At 43.8% G+C, this 25,197-nt stretch overlaps 1 protein-coding gene and 1 long non-coding RNA gene across 5 annotated transcripts in view; one reads left to right on the top strand and one right to left on the bottom strand.

Moving 5' to 3' along the window:
* LOC116459989 (uncharacterized) overlaps positions 1 to 3,201 on the bottom strand; it is a 122,150-nt gene extending 118,949 nt beyond the window's left edge. The window contains exons 1-2 of the long non-coding RNA XR_009211361.1: positions 3,054 to 3,201; positions 56 to 145 (exon numbers count right to left, since the gene is read on the bottom strand). This is a non-coding gene — a long non-coding RNA (uncharacterized LOC116459989). The remainder of the gene's footprint in view (positions 1 to 55; positions 146 to 3,053) is intronic.
* Positions 3,202 to 3,329: 128 nt separating this feature from the next.
* Positions 3,330 to 25,197, top strand: part of GMDS (GDP-mannose 4,6-dehydratase) — a 693,428-nt gene continuing 671,560 nt past the window's right edge. The window contains exon 1 of one of the 4 annotated variants that reach the window (XM_058432185.1): positions 3,330 to 3,664. In XM_058432185.1, coding sequence (XP_058288168.1) covers positions 3,563 to 3,664 — 102 coding nt within the window. In that variant the 5' untranslated portion in view covers positions 3,330 to 3,562. The remainder of the gene's footprint in view (positions 3,665 to 25,197) is intronic. The other 3 variants (XM_058432184.1, XM_032141461.2, XM_032141459.2) reach the window with 3 other exon arrangements.

The raw sequence follows: 25,197 nt of genomic DNA, 5'->3' as shown, positions 1-25,197 counted from the left end.
CAGGAAAATGGAAATGAAGACCAAATATATATTTTACCACAGCAAACACACTTACCTCCTAGAGTTGGCTGAGACGTAGCACACTGCCCCGCACATCTCACACGCTCCCTCCATCCATGCTGGCCATTATCATGGTTTGTGCAATCTGAGAAAGAAGATTAGCAAATGTTCCAGGTGAGAAGCAAAGGAAAGAAATGTTTAAAAAAGTAGAGAAGTGAGAATTTTAAAGGGAATGCAGGAGAATCATTCTTGAATAACTGGCATGTACTCAGTGGCAAGAGATGGGAAAGAAAGATGTGAAAAATGGTATTCCACATATTTAGTCTTGTATAGAATGATTGACTTTTATCCAATTAGAGAACTTGGAGTTGGAGACCTCACTCTTCTCTCCATATTTTGTATCATGTAAAAACAAATATGAAAATGTTATGAAAAGTCACAAAATGATTCAATATCATATCCCTTTTAGATTATAGCCCCATGAAGATTATTTCTCCTCTACTGCTATACCCTCAGCAGCTAGTATGTTTTTGGAGATTAGCCAAGTTTGTGAGTAAAGGTGTCAGCATCAACAACTAGCTATCAAATGTATTTGCTTCTTCTGACATACCACAAGTCACTGTATAGTATAGCCAGTGTCTGTCAGTTCAACCACCCGCTTGTTTACATCTCTCACTGGCCTCCTGGAGAAGGGTTACTCAGCCTCAGCACTATTGACATTTTGGGCTAGAAAAATCTTTGTTGTGGGGGCATCCTGTGCACTGCAGATGGTGAGCGAAATACTGAATTTCTACTCATTAGATACCTATAGCACAACTCCATTTGTGACAATCAAAAATGTCATCAGACATTGTCAAATGTCCCCTGGGGGCAAAATCACCCAGGGATGAGAACCGCTGTGTTAGAGGAAAACACAACTGAGCCATCACCCTTAGAGCTTTCCACTACAGCTGGTAGCTTTACTTCTAGTTAATGTAATCTTCTTATGCTGCCCCAGACCCTGTGCTGACTTTATTCAAGTTGCCCTAATGCTACTGGGAAAATGACAACAACCTCCACTACCAATCTCCTCCCTCCGAGCCCAAAAACAGTTAAAAAAAAGAATCTCTTTTTCCCTCTAGCTGTCAATTATGGGTTGAATTTTTGTCCCTCCCCCAATTAATATATTGATGTCTTAACCCTTAGTAGCTCAAAATGTGACTGTATTTGGAAATAAGGTCATTAAGGTGGGCCCTAATCAAATGTAACTGGTGTTCTTATAAGAATAGGAAGTTTGGACACAGACACACATATAGAGAGAACGCCATGTGAACATGAAGACAGCTGGCTACAGGAAAAGGAGAGGGGCCTCAGAAGAAATCAGCCTTTGATCCTAAACTTCCAGTCTCCAGAACTGCGAGGAAATACATTTCTATCGTTTGTCACCCTATGTATGGTATGCTGCCGTAGCAGACCTACCACCTGTCTTCAGAAGTTTTCTAGAGAAACAGCCTTTATTCTTCAAGCTTCCTCTGACCTACCATTTCCCATCATTTTGTAAATATTTTCAGGCCCTAATCATGTTGATTTTACTTCCATTATTTCTTCTACTGTCACACACTTCTAGGGCAGGTGTTTGGTGGTGTGACAGGAAATTGACTGGTGTCAACTTCCAGTGTTTGTGTGACAGGAGGTCTCAAAACTACAGGATAAATGTGTCATATCTCCCATAAGTATCAGTTTTGCTCAGTGATTTTTTTTTTTTTTTTTGAGACGGAGTTTTGCTCTTCTTGCCCAGGCTGGAGTGCAATGGCAAGATCTCAGCTCACTGCAACCTCTGCCTCCCGGGTTCAAGCCATTCTCCTGCCTCAGCCTCCAGAGTAGCTGGGACTACAGGTGCCCACCACCACGCCTGGCTAATTTTTCGTATTTTTAGTAGAGACGGGTTTTCACCATGTTGGTCAGGCTGGTCTCGAACTCCTGACCTCAGGTGATCCACCTGCCGCAACTTCCCAAAGTACTGGGATTACAGGCGTGAGCCACCGCGCCCGGCTTGCTCAGTGATTTTTTAAGGAAAATGTTAAATAATTGGTTCATGCATTAATTTAAAGCGTATTTACATGAAAATGAATATAGTTTTAGCATATTCCCGTATATTTCACAGACATTTCTAGCTTATAGCATGTTCCTCTCAATGGAAGTGTTCCCTCTCCTCAGATTCAGGGTCTCTTCATCGCTCAGAGGCAGCATCCTCCTGGCGCAGCAGATGTTTGTTGAGCCATTATCCTCATAGAACACAGAGGAGAGGCCGGGTGTGAAACCAGACCAGTCTATATAAAGCTAAGAAATATTCCTAACAAACTTCGCGGAGCGGGAGAGGGAGGTTTTAAATGTAATCCTGAGCTTTTCTGATTTGGGGGTTCCAGGTCTGCTATACATACTCTTGCATGCTATATTGGGCACAGCCGTAGTAACTCTGTGATTTGAAATGATGATCTGAGGTTATCGATTAGGGAGAGGAATATGGACAGAGAAGCAGAGCAACGGAGACCGGGAAGTTTCCGTCTGTGCCCTGGATTGCAGCCAGCTGCTTAGGCACACACACCTGCTGAACTCCCGGCTCTGAGTCACCTCCTCTCCTCTCCCTGTCCAACGAACAGCTGCCAAATGGCAGCCAAATCCAACAGCTATAAGCCAGGACCCCACCTGTGTTTGAATTACTTTCTTTGAAATTTGCTACGTCCAGGTTTACTGACCCGGGCAGTCTTTTCAACATTTCCTTATGCGCATGCGGGTGGGGGCTAGGGACTGCCAGTCCTCAGAACAGAAAACTTTGAATTCAGCTATTTGGAACCTCGTTACTGGTTCCGAGCCCCAGGAAAGGCCAGAAGAGCGAGAGCCAGCCTAGTTAGTCACTCCCACATCTGTGACCCCCGTTTAGGGGTCTCGTAACGCTAGTGCCCTTCAGGTACCACAAACCAGGCTTCTCAAAGGGCACTGCAACAGGTTTCCAGGAATTATTTATCAAAGTCGATGACCCCGGCCCTGTGACCCCTGGGTTTGAAAATTCAGACCTTCAGCCTAACGGAGAGGTCGGCTCAGTGTTCCTCCCAGCATCCTCGGGCGACATTAGGATTCCTGGGAGATTCGGGAGGCCACTGCGTCCAGGCCCCTCATAGCCAGCCAGGCGAGAGGCGGGACGCGAAGCGGCCGCCTCCTTCCTCTTCCCTGAGGCGGCGGCGGCGGCAGGCCCCGCCCCTCTCGCGCGGTGGCCGTCGGCGGAGGGGCGGGGCCTGTTACAGCGTCGCCGGCTGACGCGGATGACGCGGCGCCAGTCAGGCCGCAGCCCCGCTGCTTGGCCCGTCGGTCCCGCCTCGGCCGGCTCGGCCCGCCCCCGGCCCTCCCCGCGCGGCCTCCCGTGCGCCCCTGTCAGACCGTGGCGGCCGGTCGCGCGGTGCGCTCTCCCTCCCCGCCCGCAGCCTGGAGAGGCGCTTCGTGCTGCACACCCCCGCGTTCCTGCCGGCACCGCGCCTGCCCTCTGCCGCGCTCCGCCCTGCCGCCGACCGCACGCCCGCCGCGGGACATGGCACACGCACCGGCAAGCTGCCCCAGCGCCCGGGGCTCCGGGGACGGCGAGATGGGCAAGCCCAGGAACGTGGCGCTCATCACCGGTATCACAGGCCAGGTGAGTGCGGGGGCGGGGGCGCGCAGGCGGAGGCAGCCTGGGCACGCGTGCTCTCCCTACGCGCCGCTACTCGCGGGCTGCGGTGTCTCCAGGAACAGCCCTCTCGGCGTCCCGGAAGGGGTCTGCTGCCGGGAGGTGGACGGAAGGTACTGTGCGGTTCGTGTGTTGCGTGTGGGGCGTGCTGGATGCATCGAGTGCCCCTGGTCTTCCTCTGGGGGCTGTGAGCGTGTGTGCCGCGCGGGATGTCGCCCTCACACCCGGGCAGGACCGCCGGCTCTCACCTGCCCCTCAGGTGACCGCAGTGTCTCTTCCTCCAAGCCCATTTCATGCTTCGCAGCTGCTAGTGCCGGAAAGGGAAAAGAACGGGTGATCCGTGAACTTGCGGGTGAGGTCTTCCTGATGTGTCTCAGCTCAAGGGGCGCTTACCTGCTAATGTTGGGGAAGCAGGAGAAAGGGTGCTTTGCTGGTTTCCTCCCCTGTCACCGGATTTCCAGATAGAAAAGAGAACACGTAAGAAAGTAACGCTGTGGAGTCACCCACTAGGACATGTTTAGGAAAAAGAACTTAAAAAACTTTTTAAAATCACACCAACTTCTGAGATTCAGGTTCACACATTTGGAAGTGTATCCGAGACACACTGGTCCAAAAGTGAGGCTAGTTCCATTTCCAAAGGAATAAGTTCCTCGAGTAAGGTAATCAAGAGGAGGTCTTCGGAATGTCTCAGGCTAAGCATGGCTGGTTTGTGAGAGTCGTCTCTTAGAGGTGTTGCAATAGGTGGGATCCGACCGCTGTGCCTTATCAAGCTGTGCTGTTTTAGATTCAGTGGTCATGAAGTAATCATGCCCACATATTGCTGGAGAAAGAATGTGATGTGTGTACCCCTGGGTACCTCTGGGTGGTGGCCAGTATAACACTGAAATGAAGATGATAATGGCTAATACATATTGTGTCTAATATGTTCCAGTCGCTTGACTAATATTAACTCATTTAGTTCTCATAACAAACGCTTTGAGGAGGTACTTTTATTATCTCTGTAGATGCGGAAACTGAGGCATGGGAGTTTGATTTGCCTGAGGTTAAACCGCTGGAAAGTGTCCAGTTGGTACTGAAACCACTCTCAAAGTTCTCTAGTGTTAGAAAAGGCTAAGTGGGCAGGAGGCAAAGGCTCGTACCTGAAATCTCAGCACTTCGGTGTGCAGAGGCAGGAGGATTGCTTGAGGTGAGGCCAGGAGTTTGAGACCAGCCTGGGCAACATATTGAGACGTTGTCTCTACAAAAAAATAAAAAAAAATGAGGCAGGCATGTTGGTGCTCACCTGTAGTGCTAGCTACTCAGGAGGCTGAGGCAGGGGGATCACTTGAGTCCAGGAGTTTGAGGCTGCTGCAGTGAGCAGTGATGGCACCACTGTACTCCAGCCTGGGGCAAGAGAGTGAGATCCTGCCTCAAAAAAAAAAAAAAAAAAAAAAGTAGAAGGAGAAGTTGAAATTGGCCAGATGCACAGTCACAGAATATTACACAATTTCAAGTATTGAATACCTGATTTACTGCTGGTTATTCATGCATCTTGCTTTGCTTAAGGTAATCATAATAGACAAGAGTTTGAAAACTAGTAAGAGGTGGATCTGAGTTTGAAAACTAGTAAGAGGGCAAGGATCTGAGGTTGAGAAATTGAATCCTTGAATTGAGGCAGCAAGACAGGCCTACATACTGTCCTCCCCCTTCTCTTTGTTTTCTAATGCTGGGACCTTTCTGCAGATGATTCCCTTTTTTCCATTTTGTCAGACTGGACCTGAAGCTCAAATGTTTACCAAGTTTACCTAATCTCTGGAAAGTAGAGATTTTATTTTAGTATTGTCAGGAAATTAGTTAAGATGTTAATGTGCTGTGTTGGTGTGGCCTATACCAATTTACATGACCAGCAGTATGAATCAGTGCAGATTAGAAATGGAACCTAATTTTTACTTTTAGGAGCAGTCATTTGGCTGGAACTGAGTGGCCAGGAAGGTATGGAAGTGGGCGCCCACTCTAGTTTGTCCTGCAGCCAGTCGTGGGAGTCTACCTGTAGCACCACACTCCGCAGACCACTCCCTGACCAGAATTTGTTGGTTCCTCACTTCACGGCGTTCAGGCTGGTTTGAATCTCTGCCCGTGTTTCTTTCTCCCTCCAGCATCTGCTCTGTGCATTGTCTCCTCATTTGGTGTTGCACTGGCTTCTGTACCCCTAGCGTAGTGCTAAGTTCTGTAGCTACCACATAAACACTTGCAGATGGAATTTACTGCTCTTCTATGTTTTTTATTTGTATTCCAGGACAGTGACTCCCAACTTGAGTATCAAGGATCTCTGGAGCACTGTGGTATTAATGCAAGGGGTCTGAAAATCCATACCTTATTCTACATTTTCTTAATAATACTGGCTGAGAACTTATTGAGCTATTCACTCTGCTCAGCATTTTGTATATCCCTACCTAAGAGACAGGTATAATAATTATCCCCATTTATCCCTGGCTAAGTAAGATTAAGTATGTTCCCTGAGGCCGTACATCTGATGAGTGTCAGAACTGAGATCTGAACCCAGATCTCAGCAGTTGCTCTAAGTCATTTTGTTATACAGACTGTGGTAAGCCTTATGAGACTGAGAGAAATAGTTTTACTCTAAGAAGAGATTTCAGATTCAAATGCCACTGCTCTGGCACTTAGGGCTATTGTGGCATTTGTGCCAAGATGGGCTCTTAAATGGGTTGTCCCAAATTCCCTCTTGAGAATAGTGCGGACAGCCAGGATGTCCTGGCTGCTGTGTATCTCTAGTATGTATTGTCAGGCTTCTTATTCTAGCCTTCCCCTCCCATCGATTCTTGACACACTCCTTTTCCAAAGTGGGAACCTTATTAAATAGGCTTTAAAGAAGCTCAGGTTCTGGCTTTGCATTGCTGTCTCCAGGCCCTCTGCCAGCCACTCTTAAAAGCTCACCCCCATTGGCTAATGATGCTGTTCTTTACTGCACTCTTGGAGATGTTCTTGCTGTTTTTTGAATACTGTTGCCTTGTACCCCTTTGGAGTAATTATTTGTGGCTGAATGGCCTCACAATTCTTATTCCTTTTACCTCGAGCCTCAGTGTCCTCAGCCTAATCCTGACAAATGCAGCCATTCCAGGAACTTCCTCTGTATTTACATGTATGCAGTCCCTGTTGATTGTATAAGTAATTTACATATCTTTGGTCTTGAGATTATAAACTACTTTAAGATAGAAATCTCATTTTCAGCCTATTACCTCCCACATGTCTTCATCTAGTGGGGTTTCAAAACTGTTGACTTACTTTTTCCATTAGCAGAACACATCTTCACTGCATGTCTGCAGTGTCCAAGGCTTGTTTTGATGCTGCTGCAGATACAGAGATATGAAAATTGTCTTCATCCGTTTGTGTTGCTATAAAGGAATACCTGAGACTGGGTAATTTATAAAGAAAAGAGGTTTATTTGGCTCATGGTTCTGAAGGCTGTACAAGAAGCATGGCACCAGCATCTGCTTCTGCTGAAAGCTTTAGGCTTCCACTCATGGAGCTGGTGTATGCAGAGATTACATGGTGAGAGAGGAAGCAAGGGGTAGGGTGGGGTGTGGAGTGCCAGGCTCTTTTTAACAACCAGCTCTAGCGGGAGCTAATAGAGTGAGGAGTCACTCATTACTGTGAGGATGGCACCAAGCCTTCATGAGGGATCTGCTTCCATGACCAAAACACCTCCTATTAGTTCCCACCTCCAACATTGGGGATTAAATTTCAGTGTGAGATTTGGAGGGGTCACACATCCAAACCATGGCATTCCACCCCGACCCCCCAGATCTCATCCTTCTCACGTGCAAAATACAATCATCCTTCTCATGCAAAATACAATTCCAATAGTCCCTAAAATTCTTAACTTGTTCCAGCACCAACTTAAAGGTTCAAAGTCTGAGACTCAAAGCAAGTTCCTTCTAGCTATGAGCCTGTAAAACCAAAAACAAATTATTTTTTTCCAAGATACAATGGTTGTACAGTCATTGGGTAGACATTCTGTGACTGCATTAGCCAGGATGTTGGAGCAGCATGTAGGACGTTCCAGGACTCCTTGAGGTGTTCCAGGCCAGCTGTGCCCTGGGCCTGTCTCCCCAAACCATGCTGTCCTCCTAGGTCTCTGGGCCTCCGATGGGAGAGGCAGCCCCAAAGATGTCTGAGATGCCTTCAGGGTCTTTTCCCATTGTTCTGACTATTAGCACCTGGCTCCCTTTTATCCATGCCAACCTCTTTAGCAAGTGATTGCTCCCCAGCACCATTGGTTTTCTTTACTGAAAAACGCTGTTTCTTTCACTATCACATGGCCAGGTTGTAGATTTGAAAAATTTTTCTGATCTGTTTCCCTTTTCTCTACCAGTTCTACAGTAATGCACTTTGAACAGCAAATGCAACAGACTGAATTACCATCTTCCTTATGACATTAATAGTCTAGTGGTATGATGTTGGTGATAGTTATAATTATGGTAGATTAAAATAATTAAGTATTGAGCATTTAGTTTGTGCCAGGTACTGTTCAAAGTGCATTGCATTTTGTTCAGAGTATATTTGTTGAAGCAACAGAGAGCTTCTATGAGGTGGTTTTCTTTTTCTTTTTCTTTTTTTTTTTTTGAGACAGAGTCTTACTCTGTTGTCCAGGCTGGAGTGCAGTGGTGCGATCTCGGTTTACTGCAACCTCTACCTTCCAGGTTCAAGTGATTCTCGTGCCTTAGCCTCCTGAGTAGCTGGGATCACAGGTGTTTGAATTACTGCTTAGCTCTTTCTAAACTGCACTGGCTTTGGGTAAGTCACTTATCTTTTCTGCCAGGTTGGAAGAGTAATTCTTATCAAATAGGAAATAAGTCTGCACATAGTAGTGGCCTTTGCCTCATTACTGGAAGGGACCTTCCCTCCACAGTGTTAACAGGATAATAAAAGATTTCTTGACTTTTCGGAAAGGAAGTTGAATGTGGGAGGTATTACTATTTAGCCTTGCTTTGCATGGGGAATCTATTATTTAGAAGCAGAAAGTTCTGTAGTATTTGGAATCAACCATGAGGCTATAAAGTACTGGGAGGCCAACAGATTTAATGTCCAGTGAGTCTTTCAAGATTGTGCAAAGCAGATCTGGGAGCTGGTCTTATCTTCTCATATAAGAGGATTGTAGGCAGTGACTTCCATTCTAAATCTTCCTTGCTGGGATTTGCAGTCCTGGGATAAAAGGTTTGGCATTGTTGGGCTGGGCGTGGTGGCTCACACCTGTGGTCCTAGCAGTTTGGGAGGCTGAGGCGGGCCTCCTAAATCTCCGGATCACGAGGTCAGGAGATCGATACCATCCTGGCTAACATAGTGAAACCCCGTCTCTACTAAAAATACAAAAAAGTAGCTGGGCATGGGGGCGGTTGCCTGTAGTCCCAGCTGCTCGGGAGGCTGAGGCAGGAGAATGGGGTGAACCCAGGAGGCAGAGCTTGCAGTGAGCTGAGATCGTGCCACTGCACTCCAGCCTGGGCGACAGAGCAAGACTCCATCTCGAAAAAAAAAAAAAAAAAAAAGGTCTGGCATTGTTGGAGGTGAGAGAGATGTCTTGAGTACTGTCCTGCTTAATCAAAGACTGTTACATGTGATTAATTGAAAGAGCTCTGGACTGGGAATCAGAGGTTGGGTTTTGATACCAATTAATTGTATAGCCTTACAGTTTTTGAGTGTTTTTCTTAACTTGTCAAGTGAAAGGGTTACCTGGTTATTCTTAGGGATCTAAGGTCTGCTCCTAGTCTACAGTAGTGTGATGCTTGGTTTCCATGCTGACTTATGATTATGTGTACAATAGAGAAATTATACAACTATCTTTATATTTAAGCAGTGCAGTAATTTCAGTTTTAGACATAAAGCCAATTGGAATTTTTTTTTTTTTTTTTTTTTTTTTTGAGACAGAGTCTTACTCTGTTGCCTAGGCTAGAGTGCAGTGGTGGTATGATGTCACTCACTGCAACCTCCGTGTCCCCGGTTCAAGTGATTCTTGTGCCTCAGCCTCCTGAGTAGCTGGGATTACAGGCGTGCGCTACCACACCCAGCTAATTTTTGTATTTTTAGTAGAGTTGGGGTTTTGCCATGTTGGCCAGGCTGGCCTTGAACTCTTGGCCTCAAATCATCCGCCCACCTCGGCCTCCCAAAGTGCTGGGATTATAGGCGTGAGCCACCTTGCCCGGCCAGGATAATATTTTTTAAATGAAACCAATGAACTATTAATTTTACTGAATTTGAATTTAAGTTTGTAAACTAAGAAGAAATTCATATGAGTTGTATGTTGTCAGAATTTGTAAGGATAGAGTGAAAACTTGGAGCTGTCCATCTTTGTAGGACATATCAAATGAATGAATTGACTTTTTGATGAGGAACGATTTTTTTTTAACTGGTACATAATAATTGTACGTATTTATGGGGTATGTGTGATATTTTGGTACATGCATGTAATGTGTAATGATCAAAGCAGGGAAATTAGGATAGAGGAAGGAGTTTTAAATTCTTGGGTTTTTCTTGGGTAGAAAAATGGAGTTAATTATGCCCACATCACAAATTGATGTGTGGATTACAAATGATGATTATATTATAATAAGGCCTACCACTGTTGCTGGCATGTATTGTTTATGAAGTGATAGTTCTTATTTATTATGTGTAAGTTCTCACAATGGGAAGGAATGAGAGAAGGATGGAGAAGTGCTTGGGAATGCAGTTAGGGGTATGTAGGATGAATGAGAATAGTAAAAGGATGAGGATAATGAGATCAAGGATGCAAATGCATTTTGGCGACAGATTGGATGGTAATAGTATGGCCAGAAATGCAATCACTGGGAAGGAAAATCAGTTTTCTGGGGGAAGACAGTGAATTATTTTGTTCCTCTGGAGTTTGAATTGCAGTGGTGCAATCATAGCTCACTGCAGCCTTGAACTCCTGGGCTCAGGTGATCCTCCTGCCTCAGCCTCCCTGGTAGCTGCCACCAAGCCTGAGTGATTTTTTACTATTTTTTTTTTTTTTTTGTAGAGACAGTATCTCACCAGCTGACCAGGCTAGTCGTGAACTCCTGGCCTCAAGTGATCCTCTGGTCTTGGCCTCCCAAGTGCTGATAATACAGGTGTGAGCCACTGCACCTGGCCTCTTTGTCTTAAAAATGACTTAAAGGTGGTCAGAGGTGGCTGCTGTAGAGTGGGCAAGTCCTAAAGGTGGCCATGCTGCTGTGCTGTACCTTTAGCGGGTCTACTTCCCTGTCTCCCAGAACTTTCTGTAACTCTTACTTAGAAGGCATGAAAACTAACACTTTCCCTTTAGTTTCATGATTGATGTTAACCAGGCTATTCTTAGTATATTTCAGTTTTCTCCTTTATTTATTTGTTGATTATTTGCATTTCCTAATGCCAAAACCTTGTTGAAGATACTTCCAGGCGGGGCGCGGTGGCTCATGCCTGTAATCCCAACACTTTGGGAGGCCAAGGTGGGTGGATCACCTGAGGCCAGGAGTTCAAGACTACCCTGGCCAACCTGGAGAAACCCCGTGTCTACTAAAAATACAAAAATTAGCCAGGCATGGTGGTGGGCGCCTGGAATCTCAGGTACTCGGGAGGCTGAGGCAGGAGAATCACTTGAACCTGGGAGGCAGAGCTTGCAGTGAGCCGAGATCATACCACTGTACTCCAGCCTGGGTGACAGAGTGAGACTTTGTCACAAAAAAAAAAAAAAAAAAAGAAAAGATACTTCCAATTTACAATTTCTCGTGCTTTTCTTCCTTTCTTGAGGAATTTTGGGAATCCCACATTTCCGGAAGTAAGGTGCTCAGTTGCCTTAACCATTCCTATATAAGCTTAACACATAGGAAATGAGTGAGGAAAACATGTCTGAAAGGTAATCCTATAGGATAGAAAGCTGATTTTCAGTAATGTTCTTGGCAGTGGGGCACCAATGTGCCAAACCTAGTCTTTGGCAAGCCAGTAAGCAATTTTCCTGCCAAACTCTTGTGACTTACCATAAGTAGTAACCCAATTGTTTATATAAATTTACTCATTGAAATGACTCAGCTTTCCAGGATATTATTTTGGCAATTGCTTATGTAGAATTGAGTTACGTAGACTTGAGGTTAGATGATTTTATATGCAGTGACATTCTTGGCTGAAGGGTATTTACCTCATTTGTTTCAGACTGTTCATACTGTGCCTTTTAAACAATTTGCCACATGTGATTTTTGGGGAATCCTTTCTCAGATCTTCATACTAAATTCTTTTAAACTTAAGAGTGAAAAAATAAAGGTATTTACTAGGGATTTATAGAAAATATTTCTTTATACCAACTAATTACACTTGGGAAAATGAACCACCAAAGCTTGGTTGTATTATATATATATTATGCTTGAGCATTGGGTTTGATTGTAATGTGAAATGAATTGCTTGATCATGTTTAACAAAAATACGTTCCTTAATGGTGAGTGAAAAAGCCTCTAATTGGCACTTTTAGAAATCTTTTAAAATCAAAACATGATTTTTCTATGTTTCTTAGAAGGGTACTGTATTTCTATAACTTTTCACAAAAGAAGTTAGATTTTTAGTATTGCTTTATTCGAACTATATTTTTATATCTGTTCTTTAAAAATGACGAATTGGAATTTTGCAAGTATATGCAGACACCAGTAGTATTTTTTGGTGATCAATATTGATAAACATATTTATTGTAGTTTACAGTGGAATCCTTCAAAATGGAAGCTTTGTTGCAAGAGACGTGCAGGAGAAAATGCAAGTGTGGCATATATGCCTGTTGGAGTAAACCCAGTCAAGGAGAAAGACAGCAGAAACCCTGTTTGTCAAGAATTGTGGGAGGCCTGAGATTCTACCTTACTTGCAGGCTAACAAGTTAGCTTCCTAAAATTCCACGGAGGATGGCAGAAGACACAGCACTCCTGGATCAGCAGGCAGTATGAACTTCATGTTTGTGACAGCTCTGTTTGTATAGTGTTTTCTTGCCCCTCAAAGACCATGTGGGCAACACGGTGGCTGGGTGGGTCTAGGTGGATGTTGCCCATGCAGTGGGTATGCACCACAGTTGAGAAAATCTGAGATTGGGAAACCCCAACTTTTTATAAGGGAACTAATAATCCTGCCCAGCCTTTGCTTTGAGGGAGACATTATTTTTATTATTCTGCATAGCAAACAAATCTTCCATCTGCTCCAGAGAGAAACCCTATTGCTATCTTAAAATGCTATCTACAGATGTCCTGTACAGGAAAGATAGTAGCCAATAAAAGCTGTCAGTGCAATCTGCTCATAAGACATGCGGAAACTGGAGAGACCCATAGAGAACTGGCTCCCAACACCATTTGTTTGCCTTGTTCCTGAAACTTACCAGATTGGCAACACAGAGCAGTTTTCCTCTTTTTTTTTTTTTTCCAGACAGGGTCTTGCTCAGGCTGGAGTGCAGCGGTGCAAACACAGATCACTGGAGCCTCAACCTCCTGGGCTCAAGCAATCCTTTGGCCTCAGCCTCCCGAGAAGCTGGGATCACAGATGTGCACCACTATGCCTGGCTAATTTTTGTATTTTTTTTATTTTTTATTTTTGTTAAGATGGGGTCTTGCCGTGCTGCTCAGGCTGGTTTCAAACTCCTAGGCTCAAGCAATTCTACCATCTCAGCCTCTCCAGGTGCTGGTATTACAGGTGTGAGCCACTGTGCCTGGCCCCAGTTTTCCTCTGATTTCTCCCTGCAGACTATGGGGAGCTCCAGCTTTGCATTTGTTTTCTTTTTGCTTGAAGAACAAAATGATAAGACCTGGATTTGGGTGCTTAGTATGGAATGAATTAGGCATTGTCCCTGGGGGAGGCATTTTATATTTCCCTGTATGTATAGGCATGGGAAGTATGTAGGTTTGGTTTTGTTGAAACGTTTAGTAAGTTTAATCTGATAAATTAGTCTCAGTTGGCCTGAAGAAGTCTAGCTCAGAAGGACATTTTTCCAGCCCTGAAGAAGAATATGCCTGCTTCCCCATCACCCCTAAGGGGGTGATTCTAACTCTGTTGGCTAAAACCTTCCCTTCCTTATGTGGCCCCTTTGTGTACACATATCATCACTTGTTTTGTTTGTTTTTGTTTTTTTTTTTTGAGATGGAGTTTTGCTCTTGTTGCCCAGGCTGGAGTGCAATGGCACAATCTCGGCTCACAGCAACCTCCACCTCCCAGGTTCAAGTGATTCTCCTGCCTCAGCCTCCAGAGTGCCTGGGATTACAGGCATGTGCCACCACCCCCGGCTAATTTTGTATTTTTAGTAGAGACGGGGTTTCTCCATGTTGGTCAGGCTAGTCTCGAACTCCGGACCTCAGGTGATCCGCCCACCTTGGCCTCCCAGAGTGCTGGGATTATAGGTCATCACTTGTTTTTAATTTACTCACTGAGTGACCATAAACCTCTTACATTAATTTCAGTGCTTTCTCTTTTTTTTTGCTTTAAAATTGTACCTGATGTAAACTCTCATACCTTCATTTAGAGATTACTCCTATCATTTTTGAGAATGTTTCTCTAGTCTCTACCATATGCTAATAGGGCTGCCCTTGAGGTCAGAAAATTTATGTCTTTTCAAATCTTGTAAGTTTGCTAGGATTTTATTTTTTTTGATATGGAGTTTCGCTCCTGTTGCCCAGGCTGGAGTGCAGTAGTGTGATTTCGGCTCACTGCAACCTCCGCCTCCCGGGTTCAAGTGATTCTCCTGCTTCAGCCTCCTGAGTAGCTGGGATTACAGGCACCCGCTACCATGCCCAGCTAATTTTTTGTATTTTTAGTAGAGACAGGGTTTCACCATGTTGACCTCCCGGCCTCAGGTGATCTGCCTGCCTTGGCCTCCCAGTAGGATCTTGTTTTGATTTTCATGAATTTTGATGTTATCATTGAAATATCTAGAAATCTGCATATTTTATTTAAGAGAGTCTGCTTTTTGTACACAAGGAATGCTTGTTCTTGGTGAAGCCTCATGTATGATGGATAGGAAGGAATAAGAAAGCCGTGAGAGGAGAATAAAAGGACTTAGCTACTGATTCGATTGTTGGATTGGGGAAGTCAGGAGAAGTAAGGGTTTTTGTTTTGTTTGTTGTGTTTATTTTTATGGTTGATACCAATGACATTCAGTTTGTGTAAATCCATGAGGACAAGACTGTATTTTACTGCTGTATCCCTAGTGCAGTGTCTGGAATATGGTGGGCTCTCAATAGATATTTGTTGAATGACACCTGGAGTTCATACCTCCTCAGAAATCTTGGAGGAAATATACTGCATATAAGAAGGAATGGGAATGTAGATGTGCAGTGTATCATACTTTAGAGCAGGATCGACAAACTGTATACCCTGGACCAAGTCCAGCTGCTTCCTGTTTTTGTTTTTTGAGATGGATTCTCCTTCTGTTGCCCAGGCTGGAGTGCAGTGGCGCGATCTCTGCCCACTGCAACTTCTGCCCCCACCCCCGCCCCAGCCCCCGCCCCAGGTTCAAGAGATTCTCATCCCTCAGCCTCCTGAGTAGCTGGGACTGCAGGTGCCCACCACAATGTCTGGCTAATTTTTGTATTTTTAGTAGAATTAGGGTTTCTCCATGTTGGCCAGGCTGGTCTAGAACTCCTGACCTCAAGTGATCTGCCCACCTCGGCCTCTCAAAGTGCTGGGATTACGGGTGTGAGCCACCATGGCGGGCCCTGTTTTTGTAAATAAAGGTTTGTTAGAGCATAGAACACCTGTTTACTTATTGTTTCTGGCTGCTTCCACAGAGAGTTAGATAGCTGCAACAGAGACCGTGTGGCTTTGAAAGCCTGAAATGTTTACTGTCTGGCTCTTCACTGAAAAAGTTTTGTAAGATTTGCTGTAGAGCTCTCTTCCTTAGGGTGGATAGTGGAATTGCTACTGATCATAGATGATGTCTCCAAATGAGAGAATGGGAGACAGAAGGATGAGAGTGAGAAGGAGGAAAATGTTTGCATTTCAGGCTTGGAAGAGAAGGAAGCTAGGGAGGGAGGGGAGAGGAGAGAGAACAAAAGTACTGAGTAATATCGTGGAATCTGAGGGAGGCCAGAGATGATGTTGTTGTTTTGGTGGTAACATGTAACATACAATTTATCATTACTGACATTTAGTACATTTACGAGGTTGTGCCATCTTTACCACTATAGTTCCAGAACACTTTTTCATCACTCCAGAAGGAGAGCCCATACCCATTCATCAGTTACTCCCCATCCCTTCCTTTCCCAGCCCCTGGCAGCACAAATTTACATTCTGTCTTGTATGTTTTTCCCTTTGCCTTAGATCTGGGAAAGGTTTTTTTTCGTGTTGGAGGGGAATGGGCTTCTATGCAGTCAGGGGAGAAGCCGACGGAGGAAAGGAGTAGTGTGGTTGTGGAAGAGGCTGAAGGGGAGAAGGTCACGGGCATCTGGAGGCCTGAGATGGGCAGGAGCATCCAGTCCTGCACCGGCGCTGGTGCTGCAGTGGTGCCATCTCTGTCACTGCAGTGCTGCCATCTCTGTCACTGCAGTGCTGTTCTCCGGGGGCTTTTCCGCAGTGTGATTCTGGGTGCTGCTCCTCGTTATGAAGGCTCTCAGTCATCTTCTTCAGGCTGCACTGTAGCTTTCATAGATTTCCGACTCAATTAACTGCAGATTGGTTTTTGTGGCTTCCTACCTGAACAACGATAGAAAATGATGATGTATATGATGGTGGACAGAGAGATGACAAACGAGTTTTGAAGTCCTCTAAGAAACGTGAAAGTGGATGTGAGTGGTAGATCACACCAGTGAGGTTGTGACTTTGATGAGAGTGGTGTGAGTAAATTTCATGGGCTATAAGCTCTGATAAACAAAGATTGTTATGGTTTGATGTTTCAAAAGTGGCATCAGGAATTGAGGATAAGGTGTTTGTTGTACCCCCTTTTGGGGTCTAGGAGAATGAATGAGTAAAAATCCTGAATGTCAGCTCATGGAGTTTTAGATTTTACATAGACTGGTAAAAACCTGAGATTGATAGATGGTGGCTAGGTTATTTCGAAAGTAAGAATCTTAGGAATAACAAATTGCTATCTGATATCACAATAATTAAAAAAAAACCCGTTTTACACACCAAAATGTAAGAAGAACATGCTCCCAGAATAAAGAACACTCACCAAATTATATACTTTTGGCTATGTGAACTACTTTTTCTCATTTCCATTTTGTTTTCATTTTGCTAAAGAACGGGTTAAAAATGTGTCATGGATTGGCATTAGTCCATACAGTACATTTGGGAACCACCTATTGAATACTATTAAAAAAACTTCATTTGTCCAATTTCATTTGTTCAGATTCTGAAATGAAAAACAATTTCATTTATCTGATTTCATTTGCTCAGAACCGAAACATGAACTTCTTGGGGATAGGGATCATGTCTTAAACCTGTGGTGACTATTGTTTTCTGGACCTCAAGGTCGAATCCTCATTATTTCATATCTAAATGATCTAGAGTGGAACTGGATGTTGGAAACCAGGGCTGTCTGGAAGAATTTGGAGTTACTATACTTTATAATACTTCATCCTTCCTGGTACCCATTTGATATTGAGCACCATAAAAGGTGCTTGGTAAGCATTCGTTTGTTGGTTGTTTCAGATTTCATTTTTAACCACTTCCTTTGGCATGCTGGGCAAATTCCTTAGGCTTTTTTTTTTTTTTTTTTTTTTTTTTGGAGACAAGGTCTGGCTCTATTGCCCAGGCTGAAAAGCAGTGGAGCCATCTCAGCTCACTGCAACCTCTGTCTCCTGGGCTCAAGCCATCCTCTCACCTCAGCCCCCTGAGTACCCGGGACTTTGGGTGGGCTCTACCATATCTGGCTACTTTTTGTATTTTTCTTTTTGTAGAGATGGGATTTTGCCATGTTGCCCAGTCTGGTCTCAAACTTGTGAGCTCAAGCCATCCGCCCACGTCGGGCCTCCTTGCTGGATATCCCTTGCTGGGATAACAGGTGTGAGCCACTGTTCCTGGCCCTTAGGCACTTTTCATACCTCACAAAGAATATACTAGCAGAACTTGGGAGTCAGGATCCCCAGGGAATCCTTACAGCTCTATTTCTGCAGCTCTCCCTAGTCTCTGAGTGTGCTTGGAAGGAATATTCAAATCATCATTGTGTTGTTTCAGGTTTAACTTGGGAACTTGAAACTGAAATCAAGTTTTGGGGAGCTTCTAAGTGCTGACAGATCTTGTTGTTTTGACCAGGCACTCTTTCTTGTCCACCTGTCCTTATAATGTTGACTTAGGCATTCTGCTGGCTTTGTGAGTTGGTCAACCCTGGGTATTAGGGGAAGGAACGGGGTGGGGGAGAGAATGCTAAATGCATTAAGTGCATTTCTCAAGGTGGATGGGAAGATTTTGGGGGTTGTTTTTGAGGGGAAGTAATAATACATAGTAGATTTTTGTAAAGTTTTGCTTTTCTACATTTAAATATAAACCTTGAAAAGGAGAAATAGGAAGAGTTGACCAAGTATTGAAGTCCCTCTTTTTTCCCTTTCAGCTTTTTTGTGGACAACAGTGGTTTTTAATTTTATCCCTTATCAATTTTGCTATTTTGACTAATTTAGTAAGTTCAAATTATTTAAATTTATCTAGCGTTTTCTTTCCATTGAGTTGTCTTTTAATATTTACTGTTTGAACATATAGTTTGTAACCTATTTAAGCGTTACCAAAAGTTTATACTATTGCCAGATTGTTACTATGGAAAATTTGATCTTAGTTGCTAAAAATAAGGAAGTATTTTATCTAGACCAGGGAAATAATTGGGAGCCCAACTAGAAATCTTAGAAGATTCTCTATATAGGACATCGCTGTTAGTGGAGGGCTTAGGGATGGGTCCAGGAAACCTGAGATTTCTGCTTAGGTCTTTGGAGATCACTTAAACTTTAGGGACTGTGGTTTTTCTTCTCTTTAAATATACGTTTCAGAAAATAGATGTAAATATACGTAGCTAATAAAAGCGTCTAGATTTTTAGTTTTCCTCAGTCAAAATTTATAGCATGTATAATGGAAACTTTTAGTAGAACATTGACTGATGTAGATAATGCTTAACGTTTGGATCTGGGAAAGATTTCCGGAATTAATCCTGTGGTGGGACTTTGAGGAGCAAGTCAACTGTAGACTCTGGAGACGGGTCTTCAGAGGAGCCTGCAAAGCCTGCAGGGGAAGAGGCAGTGTTGTTGTTTCCCTGGCAGCTCGGAATGTGCAGGCGGAAGCTGCCTCCCTGGGGCTCTAGGCAGGAATAAGCCTTCGGGGTTTACAGGTAGAGGCTCATGCTGGATGACTGGGTTACAGTTTAGTATTCTTCAGGTAGAGCAACCAAATAATGCTTTGAAAGATTCATTTATCTTATAGGTCAACAGTTTTTGTTTTCTATTTAGTTGTAGTAAGATTGTGTTAATAGGCAAATAATTTTGTCAGGGATGATCTGGGCAAAGTACCCATTTCTGGTACCTGAATTCTGGCCTTGGAATTAAGATGAATCTGTAAGGGCAGAGGAGAGAAAGATGAACATGAGTTTGATTCCTGACCTCAATACTCACTGGGTGTCACAGGCAAATTTACTTTTTTTGTGTGTTGCTCTTGCCCAGGCTGGAGTGCAGTGGCATGATCTTTGCTTACTATAGCCTGAATGTGCTGGGCTCAACTAATCCTCCCGCCCCAGCCTTCTGAGTGGCTAGGATCACAGGTGTGCGCCACCATACCTGACTCATTTTTGTATTTTTTTTTTTTTTTTTTTTTTTTTTGTAGAGACAGAGTCTGTCTGTGTTGCCCAGACTGGTTTTGAACTCCTGGGCTCAAGTGATTCTCCTGTCTTGGCCTTCCAAAGTGCTGGGATTACAGGCATGAATCACCATGCACAGCCCGTGGGCAAACTCCTGAGTCTTTTTCAACCACCCTTATCTGTACTAGGACAAAAGAAAGTGCCTTGCATAATGATGTTCTGGAAATGGGAACATTGTTATCCTGGAGGATCACTTTGGTTTTTCTTGTATACCAGACTGGATGCAGGCAGTGTCCTACCTCTGGACAGTGATTGGCTGATGCCCTCTCTCACCCCATCTGCAGTGAAGCCCTGGGGAAAAGTGGAGCCACAGGAGACCCCCACCACTAGAAGTTTGCTTCAGGGACTCTTGCTTTTCCTGTCTTCTTCTCCTTCCCTTTCCCCACTTCATCACATCAATCATAGAGTTTGCCTCCAGGAGCCAGCCTCTGGTGTGGTTGCTGTCCAGAGCCTGGCTGCCTGGCCACTTCCATTGCCCCATTGTCGACTGGAGCCTTCTTTTACTCACTTCTCAGATGTCATACCTGGACCCCACTTGCTGAAGCTGTCAACAGGGGGTATTGGGGCTAATTCCAGGGGCAAAAATGGAGCTCTACAACACTACACAGTTGTACTGAGAAAGCCATTCCATGCAGCAAATGCATTATTCAGGGTTACTCTTTAACACTGCACATGATGGCTCAGGAACTAAATTTGTGTTCAAGTGAATGCCCTTCCTACAGAGAAATGGACTCCAAGTTTAAATAGCTGATTTCCAAGTTTTCTTTGGAAGGATTTGTTAAAGCATACCCTTTGGATCAGTTCGTACCACCAGTTCCAAAGCTCACCAAGCTTAGGTGGAAGGAGGCTTGACTGCCCTGGGGATGGGGAAGGGATGCTTTCTTAATTGTACTCTGCATGGGGGAAATGTTTCGTTCTCTTAAAAGCAGTTTTACCTGTTTAAAAACTAGGCTTAGCTCAAGGCAGATCACTAAAGGTGGGACGGAGAGGGTTTGGAGTGTACACTGAAGAAAGGGGAGCGCTTAGAAAGGTGGGGGAGGAAACGGAGGACGTGAAGGCCCAGAAGTGCGGAGAAGCACAGAAGGGTGGTGTTGGTGTTGGCTTTTCAGTCCTCATTTTCCTCTGTGAATGAATCCTTTTAGATCAGTGGTGGGATGTCATAAACATTTAATCCTGAGTGACACAGAAGTTGACACAGGCTTGCACTTTATATCCAAGAGGAACCAAGCACGCTCAGACAGGTGCCTGCCGTTCTTGTTTCTCTAGGAAAAGTTCCTAAAGGTGCTAAGAGGGGTACATTTTTTCCAGGTTCAGCACTGGGAGGGAGGTGTAAGAAGCTGCTTGCCTTCTTTTTACCTTGTACTTCACTGTGTAGACCCAGCACAGGCCTGGGCCACGTGTCGAGAAAGGGCCGCACAGCCACAGGTTGGCTCTCATTGAGCATGGTTATGTGTTAACTACCCACGTTTCCTGGAAATGCCACAGAACTGAAGATGGAAGCAGGTAGGAGAGCCTATGTCTGGACAGCAAGGGGGAGTGCTGGGCAGCTGCACTCACTTGGACCTTGGGGAGCTGGCCCTGTCATTGCCTTCCTCTCATGGCCACTGAGATTCAGCTGCCACTGTGACCCAGGGGACCCCTGTGTGGCACAGCCTTCTGTTCTGGAATCCCAGGCAAACAAGCTCTGGCCTGTCCACTCTGTCCTATAGTTCCAGCCGCAACTGGTATCTCACTCCCTGCGTCCAGTGCAATCTCAGGTGTCTCCTGCTGTGCTTGCCTCTTCCACAGTCACTCTCTAGGAATTACTGAAATTCTCACTAGAATCAGCTGTTTCTCTAGATTTGGAGCTTGTTCCAAAAGAATACTTTGCTTTTTTTGTTGATGTTCTAACCTTTGATTTCAGTCCTCTCCAAAGATAAGAAAGTTGCCGTTTGTAGTTGAAGCATCCATAAAGCATAGTTCTGATGGTGGTGGTGTAATAGAATTACTTGGGTAGGTTGAATAACTCTTGGCTCTTCTATGCAGTTCAGTGGGCTTAGGGTTACTTGGAGCTGGCTGTTTTTAAAAACATTCTGAGGTGTTTGAAAAGTGAGGTTGGGGTTGAGAACCACTCATTTATAGGGACCGTAGTAGTGACTTGAAACATTATATATATATATATATATGACATATATATGGAAATATATATATTTCATAAACTTTTTTCCTTAACATTTATTCAGAATAGTAAAAACAATGTTCACTATTGAAAAATTGGAAGTATAGGAGGATATAAAGTTTCAGGGGAAAAAAAACCTAACACCCGTAATCACACCACTCAGTAATTACTGCCTGCATTATCTTTCTTCATTGTTTTGACTAACTTGTTACTGATTGACTTCACTGCTTTTCAGCAAATGTTACTGGCCTAGAATTGGATATGGAATTTAAATTGCTTCTGGAATCATTCCTGGATGATTCTTTAGGAGTCATCAAGTATTGACTGAGTACAAGGGACTACAGGGATGAATGCGTCTGGGGGTCTAGGGTGAGGAAAATCCCAGCCTCAAGAGATCTTGTTAGTTAACCAGCTTAGCACCTCCTATTATGATTGTCATAGACATTTGTGTGTATATTTTAGTTCACATGTTAGGTGTTTTTAATGGTTTCATATTATTTTGAGTGATATAATTTAGGAGAGTAAATGCTAGTAGAATCAGAGTTCATTAGTTTTTGACATGTTATATGCAAACACTTAAAAAAATTCCTATGATGTTTGCTGAAGTTTGCGTTTCCAGATACTCATATTCCATTTCTGCGTATTCTGATAAGAGGGTTATAATATCTTTGTTGTTGGGACTATTGCTCTGGAATATTTATCGATTAACTTTTGTTAATGATATACTCTGTGAAAGCACTTTATTAACTGGATTAAAAAAATTAATTATAGCACATAGTAATGTGAAAATTTAGTTGGAATGTTGCCCTTAGGGACAGTTATCATAGGTAGAATCTAGCTCTTAGATGCAAGCGGCAATCATGATCTCACAGGTCTCCTATAGCTCTGAGAAATTCTTTCAAAACTAGTGAACTGCATTCTGGGTCTCTACAATAGAAGAGTCTCTGACTTCACGGGTTTCATGTTATTTCTACCCGGGAATCAGGATGCCTCACCCAAAGACAGTTTTGACAAAAGTAAAGTATATTGTTGGTGAGTGTCCAGAAGAGAGTGAAAACTGGGATGACCTGGCTCAGTGTTGGTCTAGCAGAAACTACCTCTAGTGTAATTGTTTCCTTTCTCCCTCCTCTTTGTTTTCTCCCTCTCCTTCATTTCTTTCTTTTCACAGTTTCTTCTTTTCTAGTCCCCTCTTTTTTTTTCTCTTCTTAGGTTAGGCTTTCAGGGACTGGAATGGGAGCAGATTTCACCTGCCAGGAAGTGAGAATGGCAGTCCTTGGCTCTCCTGTGGTTGAGGTCTGATTACCTTCTAGGTGGTCATTGTGTCCCAGGAGATTTCAGAGACCAAACAGTGGAATCTTATTTAAATAGTTCTGTTAAGAGCGTTAATGGTGTTTGTAGGTCATGGTCCAGATGGAAGCTGGCACTTTTCTGACAAACCCCTTGAAACATTTCCTTATTCTACTGCACATTAGGATTTTGCAATCGTTCTTTTCTGATCCCTAGCTTACTGGATAATCACAAGTGCATTTTACTTCCTTTGTGCTGTAATATTGATCATCTGTGTTGGTTGGTTTACAGCAAACACACTGATCCGGATGCAAGCCGGAAAATGTAAGGGTTGGCAAATGATTCATCATTTGCATAGAACAGCCTAGGACTCTTCAGAATGAACCTGTGGAAGAGAGCTGTGGCACAGCAGCAGGAGAAAGTACAAGTTAGCGAGCAGTTTGGTATTGCACTTCATCTTTAGTTCAGCTTCGTTGCAGGGATCAAGACTGCCAGTTAAAGGACAAGTTAGGGGGCACCTCTGTCTAATGAGATCATAGGATAAAGGCTTATTTATTTGTTTGTTTATTTATTGAGACAGGATCTTGCTTGGTTACTCAGGATGGAGTGCGGTGGTGCAGTCTTGGCATACTGCAGCCTAGACCTCCCCAGCTCAGAAAATCCTTCCGCCTCAGCCTCCCGAGTAGCTGGGACCACAGTTGTGCACTACCATGCCCAGCTAATTTTTTTTTGTAGTTTTTGTAGAAACGAGGTTTCACCATGTTGCCCAGGCTGGTCTTGAACTCCTGGGCCCAAGCGATCCACCCACCTTGGCTTCCCAAACTGCTGAGGTTACAGGCCTGAGCCACCATGCCCGGCCAAGGCTTACTGTTCATCTCAGGTAGTGTCTGACATCGTGTGGACGCACGTGTATTCACATCTCCTCTCTGCCAGTTCTCAATTCTGTGACTTTCAAGTAATTATTCAGCCTCTCTGTGCCTCAGTTTTCTCTTTTGTAAAGTGAGGATAATGGTACTACCCAGAGGTGAGGGTTGAAGGACACAGTGTCTGGCACATAATATTAATAAATATTAATGTTTTACTCTTGGTTGTCCTGAACATTAGTCTGCTTTGACCTAGAATTCTTTTCCTAAAGACATGCTATAATTTTGATAAGAGTAAACAACTCTTATTTGCATGTTCAAATAAACATGTTTTTATGAAGGTACTTGGCGTTCATTAACAAATGCTATACTTATGATTTTTTTTTTCTCTGAGACATAATACCAAACGTGTACACAAAATATTTCTGATCACTGATCTTTGCTCCTATAACTATAAAATTATATGTAAAATAGTTAAAAACTACTCAGTGCACTCTTTGGAATAAATGTATTTCTCCTATAAGAAGCATCATTGAGATCTTTATTTGAGAAGCAATTAGGTTCCAAATTGAAAACAGTTTCCAACATCATCACCCAACTGAAAATGCCAAGTTGTCTGAGTCTAATGTCCAGAAGTCATTGTGGCCCTGTGATCAGTGTTCTGCATTAGGGATCCCTGCAACAGAGCTGAACTAAAGATGAAGCACGGTAACCCAACACCTGTGTCAATAAGGGTGGATAATTTCTAGGGTTCCACAACGGGCTGTCAGTATCCTTCTCATTATTCGCCTAGCCTTTGTTTCACAGCCCAGCGGCTTCGGTCACTATGTCCATTTTCTTATCTTTTAGGGACTGTTCAACTCATTATGTTTGGTTGCTTTCCCTATCATACCCTAAACTGTTGTTATATAATTACCTTTCATGGCTAAACCCTCTAACTTCAGTCCTTGTCTTACTTGCTTTGTTGGCATGTGTTATCACTGTCACTTTTCCTCTTGATTTTCCCTCCCCTGCTGGTTTTCCTTGTACCTCTTTGTCAGCGCTTTGTTCTGCCCACCCTTGCAGGTTAGTGTGTCTTAACATACCATTCCTGGCTCTCTCCTACTTTGTTCACTTTCTATGTCTACAGCTGCAGTCACTCTTCCCTTGTGAATCCCAAAGCCTTGTCTCCAGTCCAGATTTGTTTCCTGAGTTCCAGACTCTGAATTCCAAATGCTTCAACATTTCCATATAGGTATTTGATAGACATCTCCTACTCCACAAGTCCCTCCCTTCTATCATCTCTGTGTTTTTCCCCATCCTAGTTCAAAGCAGGACCACAATCCATTTGGGAGCCAAAGTCAGAAATCTTGAGTCATCCTATCTTCCTCCTTTCCCC

This window comes from Hylobates moloch, unplaced genomic scaffold (assembly GCF_009828535.3).
Source record: "Hylobates moloch isolate HMO894 unplaced genomic scaffold, HMol_V3 SCAFFOLD_20, whole genome shotgun sequence".
Classification (NCBI taxonomy): domain Eukaryota; kingdom Metazoa; phylum Chordata; class Mammalia; order Primates; family Hylobatidae; genus Hylobates; species Hylobates moloch.
This window is presented reverse-complemented; position numbering and strand designations above follow the sequence as displayed.